Genomic DNA, 21,604 nt, shown 5'->3' on the forward strand with positions numbered 1-21,604 from the left:
GAAGAGACACACTGGTATGGAAGAGGAAGATAGGGGAAATCTGGACACAGGAAGGTAACAGAAAGAGGGGAAATTATGTGCATGGGGCATAGGGACAGAGACATAAAGGGGACATGCCATGGGGATAGTATATGGACACGGGGGAAGGGGGCAATGCCAGATACATAGGGGAGATATTAGAAATGGGGAAAATAGGAACACAGAAGCGAGATGGTTTGTGGGGATGGGACAGGGACCGAGCTCGCAGGCTCCAGCGGCTTGCACAAATTACATTGTAACGTGCCATGAAAATAAGAGGGAGGGAGGTAGATAGATAAGCCACGCAAGAGGAGTTAAAGGGTGGTAGAAAGGAACAGATGGTGAAGGAGGGAGAGAAGGGTGGTGGTAGAAAGGAATAGAACAGACATTGAAAGAGGGTAGAGAGGAACAGACCCTGAAGGGAAATGTGGAAGACAGAGTGGGGAGAAGACGCTGGAAGGGAAGAAGACAGATGCCAGACTATGGGGGAGCGGAGGGAAGAAGATGGGTGCTAGACCAATTGGGGGGGGTGAAGGGAGAGGCACAGTAACAGCAAATGGAAGACGCAGAGAGAAGACACACAGTGGATGGAAGGAATTGAATGAGAAGATGTGGAAAGCAGAAACCAGACAACAAAGGTAGAAAAAAAATTCTATTTATTTATTTATTTTTTGCTTTAGGATAAAGTAGTATATTAGTTGTGTTGATAAAAATTTATAAACAAAGCCCTGCCAGCTGAACATCTCTTTCTCTAGTTCAGCAGCCAGAACTTTGATTTATAAGAAAGGAATAAGCTAAATATTGCTGTACTAAGGCTTATATGGATGCTGCGGGGACGGTGATGGGGCGGTGAATGGGATGGCAGTGACGGTGACAGGGCGGTGAAGGGGATGGCGGTGATGGTGACGGGGCAGTGAAGGGAATGGCGGTGATGGGGCGGTGAAGGGGACGGTGGGCCGGGGACGGGCGGTGACAGGGACAGATTTTTTCCCCGTGTCATTCTCTAGTTCTTAACATGCACACGGCAGTTACTATAGGCAGGAATAGTCGGCGAGGATGTAAAGCGACTGGTCCTCAGCATCAAAACTTTTTGGAACGGAAAGGCCGGTCAGTTTGGACGAAATGGTTTCATGAATCGAGGCCTTAAGAAATTTACATGCCTTTTTACTCATTTGCATGCGCAGATCAGATAGGGTGCAGATGGGGTCTGGAGGAAGGTTAGTGAATCGAGTCATAGTAGGAAAGTGAGCGCAAACCGAGCGGTACACGATCGGTTTGCTTAGCGAATCTAACCCATTGGCCTAATATATTGGCGCCTATCTCAGACACAAGATCATGAAGGGCATAGAGAAAGTGGATAGGGACAGATTCTTCAAACTTTCGAAAACTACAAGAACAAGAGGGCATTCAGAAAAATTGAGAGGGGACAGATTCAGAACCAATGCTAGGAAGTTCTTCTTCACCCAAAGGGTGGTGGACACCTGGAATGCGCTTCCAGAGGGTGTGATAGGACAGAGTAGGGTACTGGAGTTCAAGAGGGGATTAGATGATTTCCTGAAGGAAAAAGGGATATAAGGGTATAGATAGAGGATTACTATACAGGTCCTGGACCTGATGGGCCGCCGTGTGAGCGGACTGCTGGGCATGATGGACCTCTGGTCTGACCCAGCGCAGGCACTGCTTATGTTCTTACACCTAGTGATGCCTAAGTATACCACGCCTATTATTCATCCCTAACCACACCTACCTTTCAGGTAGGTGTCATTAGGCATCAAAGGGCACCTTGACTTAGGCGTTGAGTTGATAGCCATATGCAACATTAATTAATAATAAAAATAATTGCTTTCAATCGGTTTTTAATGGCATGGTCAAACGCCGCGCCATTTAATCAATTTTAAAAAATTAATTGCATGCTGATTTAAGTTAGGCATTGCTAGGCGTCCACAATTAGGGAATCTAGCGGTGTCCAACGTAGGTGCTGTTTATAGAATTTGGCCCTTAACACCATTTAGTAAATGTTGCATTTATGGTAAGCCAATAAGACACTTTAAAAATATGCATTTAATCCTTTAGTAACTATCCCCCCTCCCCCCCCCTTTTACTAAGCTGCGGTAGAGGTTTCTACCACAGCCCAGAGCGTTAAATGCTCTGATGCTACTCCAACTGAGTGCATTCCTATGAACGTCGGAACAGCGTCTGAGAATTCAGTGCTCAGGGTCACAGTAGAAACCTCTACCGCAGCTTAGTAAAAGTGGACCTAAGCTTGTTAGTTAATGTCTTGTACATCCATAGCTGTAAAACTAGGAGTGGAAATGTCCTGTAAAAATGGTGGACTCAATTTAATTCTAAAATGTACTTTTATTTGTCCCCCCTAAAAATGGCTCAGAAGCTCAATTACTCGACATGTACATGTTTCGTTCCAAACTGGCCTGCCTCAGGAGTCTACAAACATAAACATACATAAATTATTAAATATTTACACCATCATAAACCTTGTTAAAAATAATATTAAAAATAATGTAAACTATGTTCAAAAACTTTCACCTAGAGCAAGAAGTTTAATTCTTAATGAATTGCACTGCAGCTATGATTGCCGTCATTGTTTTCCAAACCCTGGCTGTTTTTGTCACCTTTCATCCTGGGAGGGAAGGGGGAATGGGATGGAAGGAGGAGGGAGGGGGGAAGGGAGGGAGAGGGTGAAGGGAGGGGGTGATAGTGGGGGATTATGGTTTGTCATACAGAGTATTTGGAGGAATGATAGTATTTTATGATAAATTTTATAGATTATATGGATTAGAATTTTAAATATGTGAAATTATTTGTAAGGAATATTTTTATGTATTATATGAATGTATTTTTACTTTGTTCCTTCAATAAAATGTTTAAACATAAAAATAATGTACAGTTCATCAAATCTTCATCCATTTATCTTCAAAAAAGGAAGACAAATGGATGAAGATTTGATGAATTGTACATTATTTTTAATATTATTTTTAACATGGTTTATGATTGTGTATTATTAAAAATTTAATAATTTATGTTATGTTCTTGTTTGTAGACTCTTGAGGCAGGCCAGTTTGGCCGAAACATGTACATGTCGAGTAATTGAGCTTTTGAGCCGTTTTTTGGGACAAAATAAAAGTACATTTTAGAATTAAATTGAGTCCACCATTTTTATAGGACATTTCCACTCCTAGTTTTACGCCTTTGAGCTTGTGGATTTGGTTCTCCTGTTTTACATTCTTGTACATCCATAGACCATACATCGAAAAAGGCAGTACCATGTGTAGCAGGGTGTAGATATAACTTCTCCCGACACATACTCCCAGTCCTTCCAGGTACACGGACAGCTATCAGGAACATAACACTTCCCTTTATGTTCTGCCATCCTATAAAATAAAGAAAGGGTGGTGAAAAATAAAGAAGAGATCATTCTTAGGTTGGCAAATTATGCCGTTAACACGGTAGAGAAGATGGCAACAAAAACAGATCAAATGTCGCACCATACCTTGAAAAATTAAAATTGTCATAAGAGCAATGGCCACATGGACTTGTGCTGAAGGAGCATCTATACAAAAATTGCTGTATTTAATTCATATAAGGCCTAGCTTATCATTTATGGGAATGAAGTCAAACACTAAGGTCCCATGACCCATGAGTTTTCTACCCTCTTCTCACATTCTCCAATATTGTAGTATTCTTTTGTCCACTGGATCTAAAATTTAGGAGAAACTGTACGTTCTCTCTCCATCTTAATTTGAATCTAAGACAGAAACCAGGGATAACCTGTTAGTTATATTTGAGACTAAGAAAACAGAACTAACCTCACCGATATGCGCTGGAGAGAGTTGGACACCATTCGATTCTATATGAACTGGGACTGGAATAGCCGATTGACCTCTGCATGCCTGAATGGTATACTGGAATACAGAGATATCATTTAACATTGGAAATATAGTACTTCCTAGTCATCATCTTTGAACTTAATGGACAGGAAAACTAATATCAGGGTACCTCTAACACTCTGTTCATGTAGCAAAACAGATTTGTGAACCGCAGGCTCATTACTATAAATCCAGCGTGAAAAATAAATGGATTCCTCCTTGTAACAGGGTGAAAGACGAATGTATAAACAGCTCATCTATAATAAGAGCTGTAAAAAGAGAGCCATAAATGGCTGTTATAAGGATGGATGATTTTATGTTCATCTTGTTTTTCCATCAATGTTTTCTCATATACTGTTCAGGCAAGAAGAGCCGGTCGGTCTATACCAGTTACCCATGGTGTCCTGCTTTTGGTGTTCATATCAAATCGTCTCCCAACCCTCCCCATATCATTAACATCTACTATGAGAGCAACATAAATAAGAAAACAGTGGCAATTTTCAGTATAATGTCTTGGTCCCACCTAAATATTTCTAATTATTCCTATGTTCAATGCAACTGTACGTAGACCTAGCACAAACGAATTTGCGAGTATTATTTATACATATAAGCAGTGGCATAATAGGCGGGGAGGGGGCAGTCCCCTTACTGTGTACAGTTCTTCCCTGAAATTCATGGGGGTTCCGTTCTAGGAACCCCTGCGAATTTCAAAAAATTGCGAATACGGTTTTTAGGCAGAGGAGACAGAAGAGGGCAGCTGGAGAGGCAGGAGAGGACAGCCAGAGCGCCGGCGAGTGAAGGAAATCACTCGCTGTATGCTCCGACTGCCTCTTCCTGTACTAAAGTCGGACCTTACCAATCATGAGCTGCGTGTCAAAGCAGCTCCTGATTGGTGAGGCCTGACTTTAGTTCAGGAAGAGGTGGTTGGAGCATACAGCGAGCGATTTCCTTCACTCGCTGGCGCTCCAGCTGCCCTCTCCTGCCTCTCCAGCTGCCCTCTCCTGCCCGGTCATTCCAGTTGCTTGAAGTCATGTTAGAATAATATGGTAATAACCAAAATTCAATAACTAAAGAAGTGTGTAATATCAAATATAAATTCAAATGGCTTCTTCAGGGGAAAACGTGGACAGTGCCTATAACAAATAATAAAAGATAAAAAGTTGCATTTTAACATTGTTCAGATATTTGTGAAAACATTAAGTTGTTAAATTTTAAATCTATGTGTTACTATAAGCAGCAAACTTACAGGAATGAAATTGCTCTCAGCGTACAAGTCCACGTTTTCCCCTGAAGAAGCCATTCCAGGTGAAACGGTGGCCCCCGTTGGGACTAAAGCAGTGCACAGACTAATCCAAGATAAGTGCTTGAATTTAAAGTATAGGCACTATTTTTACAATTCTCATGATATTTGTGGCTACAAAAAGATGATATTACATTTATGTTAAAAAGTAATTTAAATTCACTATAAAGAGTAAATTCCTTCTCTATTTAAAAAAAGTAAATAAAAGTTAAAATTGTACTTATAACTGCCATTTTTGCCAATGATTGAGATTTTGACCACCACAAGTATTTAGCACTAGTTGCTGAAATACGTGGTCTCTGAGGCATGGCATAAAGAATTCTGCAGGATTGCAGTAATAATGTGTATGAGGAAGTGATTTTGAATTTATATTTGATATTACACACTTCTTTAGTTATTGAATTTTGGTTATTACCATATTATTCTAACATGACTTCAAGCAACTGGAATACGACTTTTGGATTCAACCTCGAACAAGCAGAATCCATACTCAACGTACCTTCCCAATTTGATATAAATGCTGGTGGTACCGACAATTTCACTACAGATTGGGGTTTGTTTTTCAATCAGAACAAGAAAATCATTAAAACTGAGCTCAATAGCGGTATATTAGTAGAATACTGCAAATTTGAAAGAATACCAAGAGGGCTGCGAATCAACAAGGAATCTCAAAACTTTAAAGAAGACACTGATTTTCTAAACAAATGGAACATGATTTTAAACAAATGTTCCTTCGATCTAATGCTATTGATTATTGAAAAAAGCAGACAGCAGGTTGAAAGCTTTAAGGGTGATCTTGAAAAAACCATTTTTAGTTTGAAATCCACTCACACTTTAGAAGCCTATCAGAATCAGTTAATTAAAACAAATGAAAATCTTGAGAAGTTTAAAGATAATATTAAAAAATTCAAATTAAAAAAGTTTTACAGAGATGAGAAGGACTATTTAAATAATAGAGTATATCATTGGATGGATACTCCGGACTCAAAAAATACAACAGCTTCCACGAATATTGTGGATGCAAGTGGGTCTTCAAGTAGTCTTAGTTCATCCGGGAGCTCTAATTCAGCCAAACCTTTTTTAGGATCAAGAGGGGGTTATCAAACCAGAAAAAACAGGCGAGGCAGGATTCAAAACAGAAGCAGGCCGTGGACAAGATCCCAACAACAACAACCACGACACCAACAGTAACTGTCAATTTATCACATCAAAATTTAGAACCTTCAGATATTGAACTATTAAATCATGGTTTATCATTTGTACCCACTGTACCTAATAATGAATTCCAATTTAATATCGATTTTGAGAAGTTTTACAGACTTCTGGAGGTTAAATTATTTTTTGCATCAAAATCTGATTGTGGTGACAAAACAATCATAGCACCTAAATCTACCTGGAAACCGGCGGGACCTATGGATCCGAAATTGAGTGTCTTTAAAGATTTAGTATATCAGGATTCTCACAAACTTTTTCAGAATCCTAAGTTCTGTAAATTCAAATCCAATTTAACAGGTGACCAACACAAATCACTGGCAAATCTTCAACATAACACAAATATTATTATCAAACCAGCTGATAAAGGCGGTGCCATTGTAATTCAAGATAAAAAAGCATACACAACCAAAGCATTGGATCATTTACATGATACCAATGCTTATATGGAAATCAAATTAGATCCCACTAAGAGGATTCAAAATCGTATAAGAAAACTCACAGATGCAGCAATAAAAGCTGGATACATCACAAATCGTGACTATCGTTTTCTTAACACCAAATATCCTGTCACTTCGACTATATATTTTTTACCAAAGCTACATAAGGACGTAAATGATCCTCCTTTCAGACCCATAACTTCAACACGAGGGTCGGTTCTAGAACCTCTGTCGAGATATGTCGACCAATTCATTAAAGTTGAAGTTCCAAAATGCAATTCGTATATCAAAGATTCTAAGGATTTTCTCAAAAAATTAGACTCTGTTGATTTCAGTGAAGGTCCGTTTTGGATGTTTCTTCCCTGTATACATCTATTCCACAACAAGATGCCATAGATGTTATCAAAAATGTATTTGAATCTCAACCTAAACCACAACTCGTTCCAACTGAATTTTTAATCTCCTTAGCTACTTTAGCTATGCGGGAAAATTTTTTTGATTTTGAAGGGACACTTTTTAAACAAATACAAGGAGTGGCCATGGGGGCGACTTTTGCCCCTTCAGTGGCCAATTTGTTTATGATAGCATTTGAGAACAACTGGATTATACAATCTCCCTTTGAACATTTGATTCACATATGGTGGAGGTATATTGATGATGTTTTTCTCCTATGGAAAGGATCAGACACTCAATTGAAAGCATTTGTGTTATGGTTGAACACCTGCAACACTAATATTCAATTTACTTTTTCATTTTCTGAAAAACGGATCCATTATCTTGACATTGAAATTACCATGGAACAACAAACGTTTAGTACACGTACATATGAGAAACCTTTAGTCTTCCCTTCTCACAAATGCTCAGGTTGCGACGCAACTGCACACTACAGTCTGAATTTAAAGTACAAGCTAAATCTCTGAGCAATAAGTTGAAAGCGAGAGGATATCCTCCGCAGATTATAAAAAATGCTTACAGAAGGGCGAAGTATAACAACAGAGACTTACTCCTAGAGGATTTTAAAATAGAAGGTGATGTTGATACATTTATGACCTGTGTTTTAAAACACTCATCAAACAGCTCACAATTGACCAAAATTATCAAGAAACATTGGGGAATTGTACAATCGCTTCCCAGTTTCAATGAAAGTAGATTACGTTTTGCCTATTCTAGGGGAAAAAATTTAAAAGAATTTTTTACCAACTCTGGTTTACAAAAAAAGGACTCTGTGAGAACACCTTTAGGTCACTATAAATGTGGCCACTGCATTTACTGTGACTTCTCTATTCCATCTAAAGAATTTGTCAATCCTCTTACTCAGATCAGTTATAAAATCAAACACTTTAGCACATGCCAAACAGACCATGTCATTTATGTCATCATATGTTCCTGTCCAATGATTTATGTTGGCATGACGACAAGACCATTCAAAACCCGTCTAGCTGAACATAAATCGAACATAAAAAGAATGCAATACAAGGAACCACTCGTACAACATTGTAAAGATGCCTCCCATTCCTTCAATAATCTTAAAGGACTGATCATTGATGTCATTAAAAAGAATGACAGGGGAGGAGACAGAGTGGCAGCTTTAAAACGACGTGAAACATACTGGATATTTACGTTACAATCTCTATATCCTACAGGTTTAAATGACAAGATCGATTGGGCATCGTATTATTGATAACATCGAAGCATTCTATTGTTGTTTAAACTGACCTGTTTATTCTTGGTTCATTTCGGCCTTTTTTGGCTGAAGATAAAAAATTTTTTTTGGATTCTCTGACCTTTTTCAGCTGTGTTGACGTCATGATGTATTTTACGTTTTTGACGGCGTACCGGCACTTGTCCAGCTGGCAATTTAAGTGGCTCAGCATAGTTAGTTACCGACGCCATTTTTTGAGAATTGTACGCTGAGAGCAATTTCATTCCTGTAAGTTTGCTGCTTATAGTAACACATAGATTTAAAATTTAACAACTTAATGTTTTCACAAATATCTGAACAATGTTAAAATACAACTTTTTATCTTTTATTATTTGTTATAGGCACTGTCCACGTTTTCCCCTGAAGAAGCCATTCCAGGTGAAACGGTGGCCCCCGTTGGGACTAAAGCAGTGCACAGACTAATCCAAGATAAGTGCTTGAATTTAAAGTATAGGCACTATTTTTACAATTCTCATGATATTTGTGGCTACAAAAAGATGATATTACATTTATGTTAAAAAGTAATTTAAATTCACTATAAAGAGTAAATTCCTTCTCTATTTAAAAAAAGTAAATAAAAGTTAAAATTGTACTTATAACTGCCATTTTTGCCAATGATTGAGATTTTGACCACCACAAGTATTTAGCACTAGTTGCTGAAATACGTGGTCTCTGAGGCATGGCATAAAGAATTCTGCAGGATTACAGTAATAAGGAGCACTGTATACTCAAATATATGACAATCTGAATATAAGTTGAGGTAGCCTTTTTACCCAAAAAAAGAGGAAAAAAAGGTTGACTTGACTATAAGACCATCATAAGTATAAAGATATGAATATTTGCATGTCATTCAATTTATGGTTTATTGGTATGCACATGCTTTTAATTTACATGTTTTAATTTTTGTATTCATTTTTAATTACGTTTCTCTTTTAATTATGTCATTATTTTATGCATGTTTATATTTACTTTTTTAATGTTTCTATTAGTGTCTCCTGATGAAGGCGTTTTGATCATGCCGAAACTTGGATCCTAGTTGGGACTATAATTAGGAATAAAGACTATTTTTATGAATAAAGATCTCCTCATTTGGTTAAACAGACGCCCACCTTGCTTTTTATTAGATTGTTAGCAAAGTGATCCAAACAGTCTCAGATCAACCTGCAAACATTTGATGCCTGATAATCTTACAGCAGGAAATTGTGATAGTGGATTAGAAGCTACTTCTGGTCAGTGCAAGGAGAGAAAAAAACATGAGTGGCCAGTCCCAAGCCTCATGAGCTAGTAAAGTAGCCTTGGGTGGGCCAGGGTTACATCGTGCAAAACAGTAACCTGCCCTGGCTCTACCAGCCCCCTACTCAAGCATGCTTGAAATCAACTCTCTGTGTTTACAGTTCTCATTGCATTATTAGGATAAATCTCATAAATGTGGATTTTGATACTGTAGAAATGTTGGTATTTATAAGAGCGATGCCTGTATTCTTGTGTCAGCTAGAGCTCTAATAACACCTACCCTGGAGGGCAAATGCAACCACTTGCACATGGTGGTGATGGCGCACAAGTGAAGTTCATGGCAAGGTTGGCGCAGGTCACCTCGCAGTTCACGCCAGCACTTGGTAAGCCAGATACAGGAAATCTACAGTCATAGTATATTTTGCCCTCCGGACACATGTGACCTTCAGTTGCAAAGGAAAAAATGAAAATAAATGATCTGTTCCGCACAGTCAAGAACTATGTATAAATAAAGATAACATAAAGGCTACTTCCTTTGGGGAGGGGGGAAGTTATCAAGGTTGGCCACTGTTCCCCTCTAAGCTCAGCAGGAGTCCTCCAGCTGCATTGCTGCCAGTAGGGGGAGTGCTCTTTCAATATTGAGTTTTCAATTGCTAGAGACAAACAGGTTCCTTTAAATCCTGCAGATCTTGCTTGTCCTTCACTGTTGGAAATGTGATAAAGAAACAGCACCTCCCATTGGCAGGACTGTAGGTGGAGGACCCCAGCTCAGTTGAGAGGGGACAGTGATATGGGCTACCATTAAGATGAGTTATTTTACTATTAACCTGGGTTGTTAAAAACAAAGGGGAGAAGTTAACAATATTATTTTATTCACCACTTTGGGTGAATCCAAGCAGCAGAAGCTTAGCATGGGGCAGGAGCGTGGAAAGCTTGCATCTGCCCGGTACAACTGCTGGACCACCAGGGGGAGGAGGGGAAGCAGGAGGGAGGGAGGTTAAAAAAATTGTCAGAGTACCGGCCCACGAGGTCATAAGGCAGGCGGGAGGAGGCTTGCAACAAGTCCAGGAGTGGGGGGGGGGGGGGGCGCCGACCCGAATATAAGATGAGACCCCCCCATTTTTTTGGCCCAAAAATCTCATCTTATATTCGAGTATATACAGTATTTATAATCTGAAGAAGGGTTACCTTCAAAAGCTAATCAAAAAATGCACGTAATCCAATAAAAAAGGTATCACTTTTATTCCTTTTGTTTTATTTCTATTTATTTCTATGTAAATAGTGCTTACAATTGTACATGCAAGTTTGAACATATGCCCAATTTATGCACACAGTTTAAGTAATGAGTCAATTAGCGCCAATATAATTGGATACTAATTGGCACCAATTTGAATTAATGTGCACACCTTTACGGATCGATTTTTCACTCCGTCAAAAATTACAAAGACTAGGGGACACTCGATGAAGTTACACGGAAATACTTTTAGACCCAATTGGAGGAAATTTATTTTCACTCACTGAATAGTTAAGCTCTGGAACACGTTGCCAGAGGATGTGGTAAGAGCGGATAGTATAGCTGGTTTTAAGAAAGATTTGGACAAGCTCCTGGAGGAAATGTCCATAGTCTATTATTGAGACACGGGGGAAGCCACTGCTTGCCCTGTATCAGTAGCATGGAATATTGCTACGCCTTGGGTTTTGGCCAGGCACTAGTGACCTGGACTGGCCACCGTGAGAACAGGCTACTGGGCTTGAGGGACCATTGGTCTGACCCAGTAAGACTATTCTTATGTTCTTATGAACTAGGGGGGGGGGGGGTGAAATGTGCCTAATTGAAGTGCAAGGATATACGGTATACCAGGTTTCAGTTGATGTAAATCGGGATGCAGGTCCCAGTGCTTAGGCCCGGATTCTCTACAGGGCGCCGATACCAGCAGCCACCTAAAACTCAGCCACCGACTCCGTGTCAGTCACATGACGGTGCCCTACAGAGAATCACGCCTCCACGAAAGGCACCAGAAACGTTAGCCAGGGTTTTCTAGGCCCACATTTCTGGCGCCTATCTATGCCGTGAATCAAATCTACGTAGGCGCTTTACAGCACCTAATGCCACTTCTGGCATTAGCCATGCCCATAGTGGCATTAAGCATGGAAAGCACCTATGTAGGCCTGATTCCAGCACCTTTTATGTAAATGCCAGTTGTTGCTTTATTTTTACCAAATTTCTTTGCCATTTTTAACGGCATTTCTCAATTAATTTAGGGTGGGGCACCTAAGTTTCGGTGCCGTTTATAGAATATCCCCTTGAGTGCTTTTCTATAAACGGCACCCAACTCGAGCTTAGTGCACAGAGCCCACCATCAGAATAATCACTTCATGTCAGAAGTATCCTGTCCTATAACGAATATATCCAACACGCTTTGCTGTAGAGTAGTTCACAATAATAATAATAACTTTATTTTTTCTATACCGCCACAATCTTACGACTTCCGGGCGGTTTACAGTGAAGAGAGCTGGACAATCAGCGAATTACAGAATACAAATAGCAAAACAGTCACTGAACAGTCAATGAATTACAAAATACAATTAGTGAAAAATACACATAGCAGCATGTTGTTAATAGTTTTAAATGGTATTTGATTAGGAGATAAATCTATCGAACAGAGCTGCCTTAAGTTCTTTCCGAAATGCGCCGTAGGTCATCCTGGTTCTGTTGATGTAATTGCCTAGCCAGGACTGCTGTTTACTAGCTTGAAATTTAAAAGTTCTGTCCAGAAAGGACCTGTATATGCCACCAGTGATCTTTGGGTAGGCAAAAAGATTGTAATTTCTGGTCGTCTTAGTGGGGATGTGTAGCTCGAAATGTGGTAAGAGATAGGTAGGGGCCATTCCCCACACCAGTTTAAAGCAAAAGCAAGAGAATTTGAATATTGTTCGTGCCTCCATAGGCAACCAGTGTAGCAGTTTGAAGTAGAGACTAGCGTGCTCGCTTTTCTTTAGGCCGAATATTAAGCACATGTGTGTATATAAGACATGGAATATAAGATATGGAAAAGCTAGGCCTACCTATCACAGGGGTAACTGTCTCGGTGCACCTCATTGTTCCATTCAAACATTGACTAACAGGAAGAAAAAAGAAAGAAATTATTATTCCACGAGTAAGATTTCAAATAATAGCATAGAGAAAAACCACAAAAACCAAGACTCTGATTCTATAAAAGAGGCTTAAAGTTAGGCGCCTACAACAGCACCATTAATTGAAAATTGCAATTAATTAGATGGTATGTGCCTTTGGCCCAGTTTTGAAAAGCCTTAAATCGTGTCAGACAGGCATGCACGGAATTCCTCCCTGTCCGACAAGAGCAGGCAACGGGGGCGGGGCTAGGAGGTGACTGGGGGCGAGATTAGGGCATTACAGGGCAGGGATGGGCAGAACTGGACCTGGGGGCGTGTCTAGGGGGGTCTGGATTATCTGATTGGAAAAACTGGCAATCCTACCACTGGGCATCTAATTATAGGCACCCTTTACTGAACTGCCCTCGACATTTTACTGGATCCAGCCGCCTTTTTTTCCCCATAACAATGGTGCAAGCTTCTTTTTCGCATACATGAACTCTTTTGGCCTTAACTCATTACTGGTACTGAACCTTACCAGGTGCCCAGTGGGGTGGGCAGGACTTCTCCCGATTGGTAGATTCTGCCCTTGTAATGACAGCGACAACTGGATCTGTTTTTAAAAAAAAAATGTATCACTTAGAAGCTCATAAAAAAGCCATATCATGTAACTGAATTAACGTTCATACCCTGCCTAGAATTGTAAGACCAAGCGAGATATAAATGTGATAAATTAATTAATTAATGGAAAATAACCAGGTATATCACTGGCCACCGGAGTTATCTGGCGCAGATATACAGGTAACTATCCAGACAGCTTAGGACAGCAATATTTCCGTACAGTATATAAAATCAGCAACTACTCTAAATGCCGAACCTACATGTTGACACATTTTTTTAATGTATTGCATACAAAAAACATTGTTCCTTTTTTTTTTTTAATCATTTTTATTAAGTCAACAAGAGAAACAAACAGACCACAAAAGAAAAATAACCAAACAATGGCAATCAGGAAAAGAGAATAACAAGCCGCACCAATAAAAGAATGTACAACATGACACCGCAGAACTGTCCAAGAAACAAAAACAGTCAGTCTCTCATGTCGGCTCCACCATTTTCGTTTCCCCATAAAACAGGACATCCCCCCCCACCAATACCAACCAGAGAGAGAAAGCACGCCCACCAGACAACACCACCCATACAATCAAACACACTCAATCCAAAAACACACCGCAGTCACCCTCCCCCTTCCTATCCCCTGCTGGAATTTCCATCACCTATATGGGTATTCCTGACATCCTTATATAAGTTACAAAATCTTTTATAAAACATCTGGACGTCCCAAATCCCCAAATCCTGCCTAAACTTATGCAAAATCAGCCTTCAAGCGTGCAGAGCTAGAACACATGAAGGCTCCACCAGTTACTGGATATTTACAGCAGAAATTCATTTCTACCGCGTGGGATTTCTTAGGTATCCAAGTTCCGAGTTTTATTTAAAATTTGGTACAAACGCTTATCAATTTTCTAAGTGATGTACAATACTGAAAAAGGGGATACTATAACAAGCATGGACACATGCAAGCAAAGAAACGCTAGGTTTACTCAACGATCAGGGAAAAAAGGGAAAGGAACTGCAATAATTATTATTATAGGACAAAAGAACATTTAAGGAAAACACAGTCATGGAATGAAGCATTGAATCAGACAGAGTTTTAATAGCCTGGAAGAAACTAGATTCCAGGCAGGCTGTGATACAATTTCTTGGCTCCTGGACGGTTAAATAGCACTAAGCCAACTATCCACTAATATTCAATGTGAGATGGCTCGTATTAGTGCTTATTGATTAGTGGATAACCAGCTATGACCCACGACTTAACCAGTCGGAGAGAGGCCAGACCCATACGGGGGAGGGGGAATGGATGCTAGAGCACAATTTGGAGGGAAGGGGGGAGGAGGGAACATGGATGCTAGGCCCGTGGGGGGCAAGGGAAGGAAGGGGGAAAGGAAGCAGAGAGGACATGGATTCTGGACTGCAAATGGGGGGAGAGGGGGGGACATGGATGCTAAACCTGCAGAGAGGAGGAGGAGAGGGGAGGAAACATGGATGATGGACCAGTAAGTAGAGGGGAAAGGAGATGAGAAGAAACCCAGGCCAGAAAAGGGGGTGAGAAGAAAGAGATGCTTGATCGTAGAGAGAGGGAGGGAGAGAGAGATAGATGCCAGACAATGGGGAGTGGGGAAAGGATTCAGGGTGCAAATGAGAGAGGTGGTGAGTGGGGCGACGGGACGTGGATGCTAGACCCACAAAAGGGGATTGGAGGGGTAGAGAGAGAACAGGACTAGAAACGGGGTGGTAGGGAAGGAAGAGATTCTTAACCAGTGGAGAGAGGGAGAGAGAGAGATGCCAGACCATGAGGGCCAAGTAGGGCATTCAGGATGCAAGTGAGAGAGGGGTGGTATTTAGAGGACGACAGAACTGCAGTTGAAGTGAGAGAGGGAACTGAGGAGGCTGGAACCTGAAAGAGGAAAAGGCAGGAAGGCATTTCAGGCCTCAGGATAGGAGAAGTCTATGCAAAACACTACGAATAAACTTTGCAGAATTTTGAAACATTTTGCGCAGAATTTTCAAAAATTTTGCGCAGAATTCCACCAGGAGTAATCACTGCTACAGATGCCTACATTTAAGTGCAACGGAAAGGCAAACCAATGAAATCAAACAAAGCCAGTTTATTTTCTACAAAGGGACAACACTTACATTGGCACGCAGAAGTTGATGGACTCTTCCAAGTACTTCCCTTCTGGACAGTTGCAGCCCTCAGCGCAGTCATCGCCGCACGACTCACCAGCTGAGACTGCAGAGCAGGAGTGCTCACAGTAGGAGGCGCACTGGCGATACAGCATGCCGTGCTGACACGGCACGGCTAGGGTAGACACGCAATGGGAACAAAGCAGAGAAGCTTCACTTGAGAAAATATTAGGAATTTGCTTCAAAAACTTCTCATACTTTGGAAGATTTGAGGGATAAAAATCTTTTAAGTATCCTTAACAAGGCAATATTTTATTATTGCTTACCCATAAAGAACAATATATATATATTTTTTTTTTTTATTGACAAGCGTAACGAAGGTCTCAATTAACTTTTAGCAAATGATTCTCTAACTAATTGAGGCAAGGTTTTTGTCCAATAACTACCTCAACTGGGGATTGAAAAGAATTCAAGTCAATCTGTATTTTAAAACATCTTGGAAATATTCGGGGGAGGGGGTGTTAAATGGGCAGGGGAGACTCCTGCCTGGTTAAAGCCCGCTGAGCTGGCCAGTCACCAATGCCCAGTGGCATTTAACCATTTTGTGCTACTGAATAATGTTTTGACTGTTGTCGCACTACCTGGTTAGTATCAGGGCAGTTTGAGGGTGGAGCTGCTAGTTAACCAGGCAGCAGTGATACTTAGCTCAGTTCCTGGTTCGCTAACCAGGTAATGGACTGAATATCAGCTTTATTTCTTTTCTGCTCCTTCTCCCAAACCACCCCACTCCCTATCAAGAGATTCATTCCCCCGAACCACCTCTCCCAGGAACTTTCCCGCGAGACCACACGCACAGATAGGGTGACCAGATTTACTTCTCCATGAAAAGAGGTCATGTGGCCCCGCCCCAATTCTACCTCAGCCCCGTCCAATCCCGCCTCCGACCCTGCCCTGTTCTGCCCCTAGCTCCACCCCCCATCCTCCTTTCCCAAGCTTGGGGCTGCGTCTGGAGGCCTCCGAACATGCGCAGATGCAACATGATGATGTCACACATCATCGCGTCATATCTGCGCATGCTCGGAGGTCCTCCAGACGCTGCCCCAAGCTCGGGAAAACCCAGACAAACCATCAGACTTTGAAAATCCCGGTCAATCCTCTAAAAAGAGGACATGTCCAGGTTTTCCTGGACATCTGGTAACCCTTCACACACACACATGTCCAGGGGTCTGGACAGCTTTTCAAAACCCGGCACTTTGTCCGGGTTTTGAAAAGCTTCCTGTCAAAATCACTTCGGGAGGGGGCATCCACGCATGCACAGATGCAACACGGTGACATCACACACACACACATGCATGTGACATCATCGTATCGCATCCATGCATGCGCGGATGCCACCTGGGGGTGGGACTGGGGGACGGAACATAGGCAGAATGGGGCAGAACTGGGTGGGCCTGGGGGGGGGCGTGGCCATGGGTCCAGATTTTCCTTCGGCAAAATCTGGTAACCCTACCTCTAATGGCAGTAATCTGCACTGCAGAGCACCTGGCGCCTCCTATTACCCTTTTGGAAGAAGAAACGGGAAGGCACGACATTTCGACCCGCAAAACGACCCTTTGCTTCCGATTCGCAGCGATCGCTTTACTCACCACAAAGTGAAACTTGAGACCTGAAGTCGATAGCGATCCCGTGCTTGCCACAAACGTAGGCGTAATGAGCAATAGCATTGCACAAACAGTTGCTCCCGCACTTGCAAGCGTCGAAGCGACAGAGCTGGTAGTACAAGGCTGGGCTGATGTAGCTGTGACAGGGGGCAAACAGTTCCTGATTGATGACGTCACAATGGGAGGCGAATCCAACTGAACAAAGAAAAGGCAACAGTGATTCTCAGCAGAAACCATCTACTGCTTGTCTCTCTTTGTTCCACCTAAGCGTAGATAGATTACAATATAACATTCATAAGAACTGGAAAGCATGCAGAAGAAAAATGAATAAGACAGTGGTCTCCAACTTTTTTCATGCAACGGGCCGCAATGTGAATACAAGAAAGCTCTGAGGGTCACCAAAAGAGGGAGGGGGGTGGACCGCCTCTGGCGCCGTCTTGGTGGGGGCGCCAGCTCCTCTCTGCCCCTCCCCCATTCCATGCTCGCACCTCCCCTTCCCCGACACAGCCTCCACCCCCCCCCCCCACCGGTACCTCTTTAAAATCTTCAGCAGCAGGAGCAACTAATCTAGCCTGTTGCTCGCGCTAGCCTGGCTCCCTCTAAAATCACTTCTGGATTGCGGGGCAAAGAAGTAACGGCAGAGGGAAAGCCAGCGGGAGCAACAGGCTGGAGAATATGCTCGCACTGGTGAAGATTTGAAGAGATACGGGGAAGGGGGAAGGGAGGGCGGGAGTGTAGCCCGTGCGCCTCCTACCCGCACTTCGCCACTGTGTGGAACAGTCTCCCAGAGGAAGTGGTGGAGACGGAGACTGTCTGAATTCAAGAAGGCGTGAGATAGGCACGTGGGATCTCTTAGAGAGAGGAAGAGATAACAGTTACTGCGGATGGGCAGACTGGATGGGCCATTTGGCCTTTATCTGCCATCATGTTTCTATAACAATAATGCTCTATGACCTCACAATGCAGGCGTAAAGAGCCTTAGTCAATGGGGAGAGGAGGAGATAGCAGGTCGACATTCCTATGGCAGTCACAATTCTTTTTTTAAATGCCAGCCACTACAGCTGAATTAAATCCACATACAACCCTAGAACCTCCTCTGGAAGATCATACCTGATCACAGAGTGAAGAAACAGCTCAGCCTGCGTGCTAATTTTATTTTGATGGAAAAAAAAAAAAATCACCCCCCCTCGAAAAAAAAATCTTCTGGTTCACCTAAGGGCAAAAAGGGGTGGGAAGATCCCCAACAGCTGTTCTGCAATCTGCATGACATCAACAGTACAAATAGATGTATTTAACCAACATGGTCAAGGCAACCTAACACATAGGGGTCCTTTTACTAAGGTGCGCTAACCGATTTAGCACGCGCTTTAACACATAGCGCACGCTAATCTTTGGCGCGCCCTAAATCGTTTAGCGCGCCTTAGTAAAAGGACCCCATAGTTAGAAAGAGCTTACCATTTTGTTGATTGACATCACAAGGGTCCACCACAGGGATGTTGACGGGAGTCACACAAGCTGAGGAAACTTTCCACGCGTTGGCGTGAAGTTGGGGGGTTCCTTCAATCATCCCCGATGGTGAACTGGAAAGGAAGGCAAAAGCAGCTCTGCTGAATTCATCGGAACATGTCTTTTGGTGGCAGTCCAGCAATCGTTGGCCGAACTGGGCCTTCTATTTCTGAAGGGCCTACGTAGGCGCGATTCACACAAAGAAAGGCGCTGGAAACGTCGGCCCAGAAAACCGTGGCCTACGTTTCCAGCGCCTATCTTCCCCCCCTAGGTGCGATTCTGCAACTGGCACCGACGCGTGACGTACGGACGATATCGGTGCCGGTTACAGAACCTGGCCCTGTGTGCACATCTTTATTGAATCCTGACTAGGAAGGTGCGTGCACGTTTTGCTAATTAACTGCCCATTTGTTATGGATTACACCTGATGCGTGACAAATTTCAGCGTGTAATTTTGAGCTCCAGATATGCAATCCGGGGGATGGGGGGGGGGTAATTCTATAAAATGGATGCTAACATTTATGAGCCTGTTACACCCATAAGCACATAAATGACAAAATTCAGCAGTGTTCTGTAAACATATAGGCAGAGTCTGGGTATAACCTATACAATGCTATAAGTTAGATCCACATCTCTGGTATTTACGGTAAGTGCAAGCACTTATAGCAGTTCTATGGCTTCAATATGTGCTCATGCCTAAATTATAGTGTGTTATGCTACTACTATTAATTATTTCTATAGCGCTACCAGACGCACGCAGCGTTGTACAGAGTCACAAAGAGTAAGAAAATAGTCCCTGCTCGAAAGAGCTTACAATCTAAACAGCTAAGACAGACAAACAGGATGACATGGATACAATTAAGGGGAAAGGTTAATCTGCTGGCTGGGTTGAACAGGACAATCAAGCCATTGTGACATCACTGAGGAGGTTGACTCTTATTGGTGGAATGAGCCATTATGATATCACAATCTCAGTTCTGCTTCCCAAAGACTGAAATTCTTCACACTACTACTATGAATTATTTCTATAGCGCTACCAGACACACCCAGCGCTGTACAGAGTCACAAATAAGACAGTCCCTGCTCAAAGAGCTTACAATCTAAACAGGCAAGCAAGACAGACAAACAAGATGGCATGGATACAGTTAATCAGCTGGCTGGGCTGGTGGGCAGAGGAGTAGGGTTAAGGATTGAGGGTTATATCAAAAAGGTGGGTTATACTAGTATTCTATAAAGTACAGTAAGTGCCTACTTTCCCTCATAGAATGGAAACTTAAATATATACCTAATGTTGTACAATTACTCCCCTAATTTTGCCTTTATAAATTGTAATGCAATATATCTGGTAATATCCATTAAGAAGATTTTCAAATAAAAAGCTGCCAAGTAGCTTCTGTTTGAAAATTCACCTAACGCTTCATGAGTGTGAAGTATCTCATTTTAAATGAAGCCCATGGTACACTTACAGAAAATCGTCTCTTAAGTTCCCATTAAAGGTTCCACAGAGACCAAGTGTTCTTCTCTTCCACGTGCTGCTGACTTGAATATAAAGTCGTTGTCCGTCTCTAGCAAATTGTATTCGTAGACCAGATTTGGTTTTCAGCTGCACAAACATGGAGGACAGATTTCGAATCTCAACATCCCCTGCCCATGACATAAGGAAAACAACAAGTGTGTTATGATTCATGACACATTTTCACTGGTTCCAGGAACCAGACTGTAGTTAGAAGCCAGTGAGTGAGGATGAAGAGCCGGGACGGTGAGAGACTACCACAGCCCTGGGCTCCCTTCTCCAAGGTCTGCTGTAATTTCCTGAGCTGAGTTTAGTGTATTCAGAGCAGTTTACAGACCATAGTTGGCATAAGCCATTTCCTATTCTATGTTTACAAGAAGGAAAAAAAGCATACAATCATTCCTGTGTTTGCAATTACACACAAGCTTAATACTGAATCTGTCTTTTGTAGTGTATAAAGCCCATGCAAATATCTCCCAGGTGAACCAGAGAAAACTGTGTGATGAGTATGAAGACTGAAAATTATGCACAGTGCTAATGACATCATAGAATGTCGAGAGAGGAATTCATTTCGGAAAATGTTGAAGACTCATCTATTTGTTGATGCATTTCTCTGAGCAATTGATTTTATGTACGACTGAACTTGTCTGTCTTATTTTTTTATATTGTATAGATTTTTAATATTTTATGTAACTCCTTGTAAACCGTTTTGGAAAAACCGGTATAAAGCAATATATACATATAAAATGGAGCATTGCATGGCCATACAACAGGGACGATTTAAGAATTTTATGGATGTTTGGGAGCCATTGGCTAAATTGTAAAGAGGAATAATTTTTCATTTTGTAGACATGTAAACATACACATCCTGGGGGGTGGGGGAATGGGAATGGCATTGAATTGTTTTGTGAAGGTTTTGATTTAATATGTTTAGTAACTGGGAGGGTGGGGGAAATTTTTTGGTGCAGTAATATTTGTTGCGCTTATTATATAATGTATAAATATGTGAGTCATTTATTGCGCATTTGTAGTTTGAAAATCAATAAAGTTTAAAAAAAGAAAACAGGTATAGAAATTTTAAAAATAAATAAATTTAACGAACAGTGCAAAGCTACAGTATCAACAAGGTCCTTCCATTTAATCTGGTAATGAAGTAGTCCAATCCCAGCTAAGTTACAAGTGGCTACAGACTAACTCAAGAAGAAATTGTTTCTTTATATTTGCTGAAGGCCACTGGATCCGATATCCCTCCTCAGTTGTGAAAACTCCTAAA

General features: G+C 41.6%; 1 protein-coding gene across 3 annotated transcripts in view; it reads right to left on the reverse strand.

Moving 5' to 3' along the window:
• OTOGL (otogelin like) overlaps positions 1-21,604 on the reverse strand; it is a 197,852-nt gene that overhangs the window by 107,733 nt on the left and 68,515 nt on the right. For all 3 annotated transcript variants that reach the window (XM_033952626.1, XM_033952625.1, XM_033952624.1), the window contains exons 17-24: positions 20,285-20,462; positions 18,768-18,892; positions 17,298-17,507; positions 15,661-15,826; positions 13,442-13,516; positions 12,856-12,908; positions 10,070-10,232; positions 3,300-3,407 (exon numbers count right to left, since the gene is read on the reverse strand). In XM_033952626.1, the coding sequence (XP_033808517.1) occupies positions 3,300-3,407; positions 10,070-10,232; positions 12,856-12,908; positions 13,442-13,516; positions 15,661-15,826; positions 17,298-17,507; positions 18,768-18,892; positions 20,285-20,462 (1,078 nt within the window). The remainder of the gene's footprint in view (positions 1-3,299; positions 3,408-10,069; positions 10,233-12,855; positions 12,909-13,441; positions 13,517-15,660; positions 15,827-17,297; positions 17,508-18,767; positions 18,893-20,284; positions 20,463-21,604) is intronic.

The sequence above is a fragment of the Geotrypetes seraphini genome, chromosome 7 (assembly GCF_902459505.1).
Source record: "Geotrypetes seraphini chromosome 7, aGeoSer1.1, whole genome shotgun sequence".
NCBI lineage: Eukaryota > Metazoa > Chordata > Amphibia > Gymnophiona > Dermophiidae > Geotrypetes > Geotrypetes seraphini.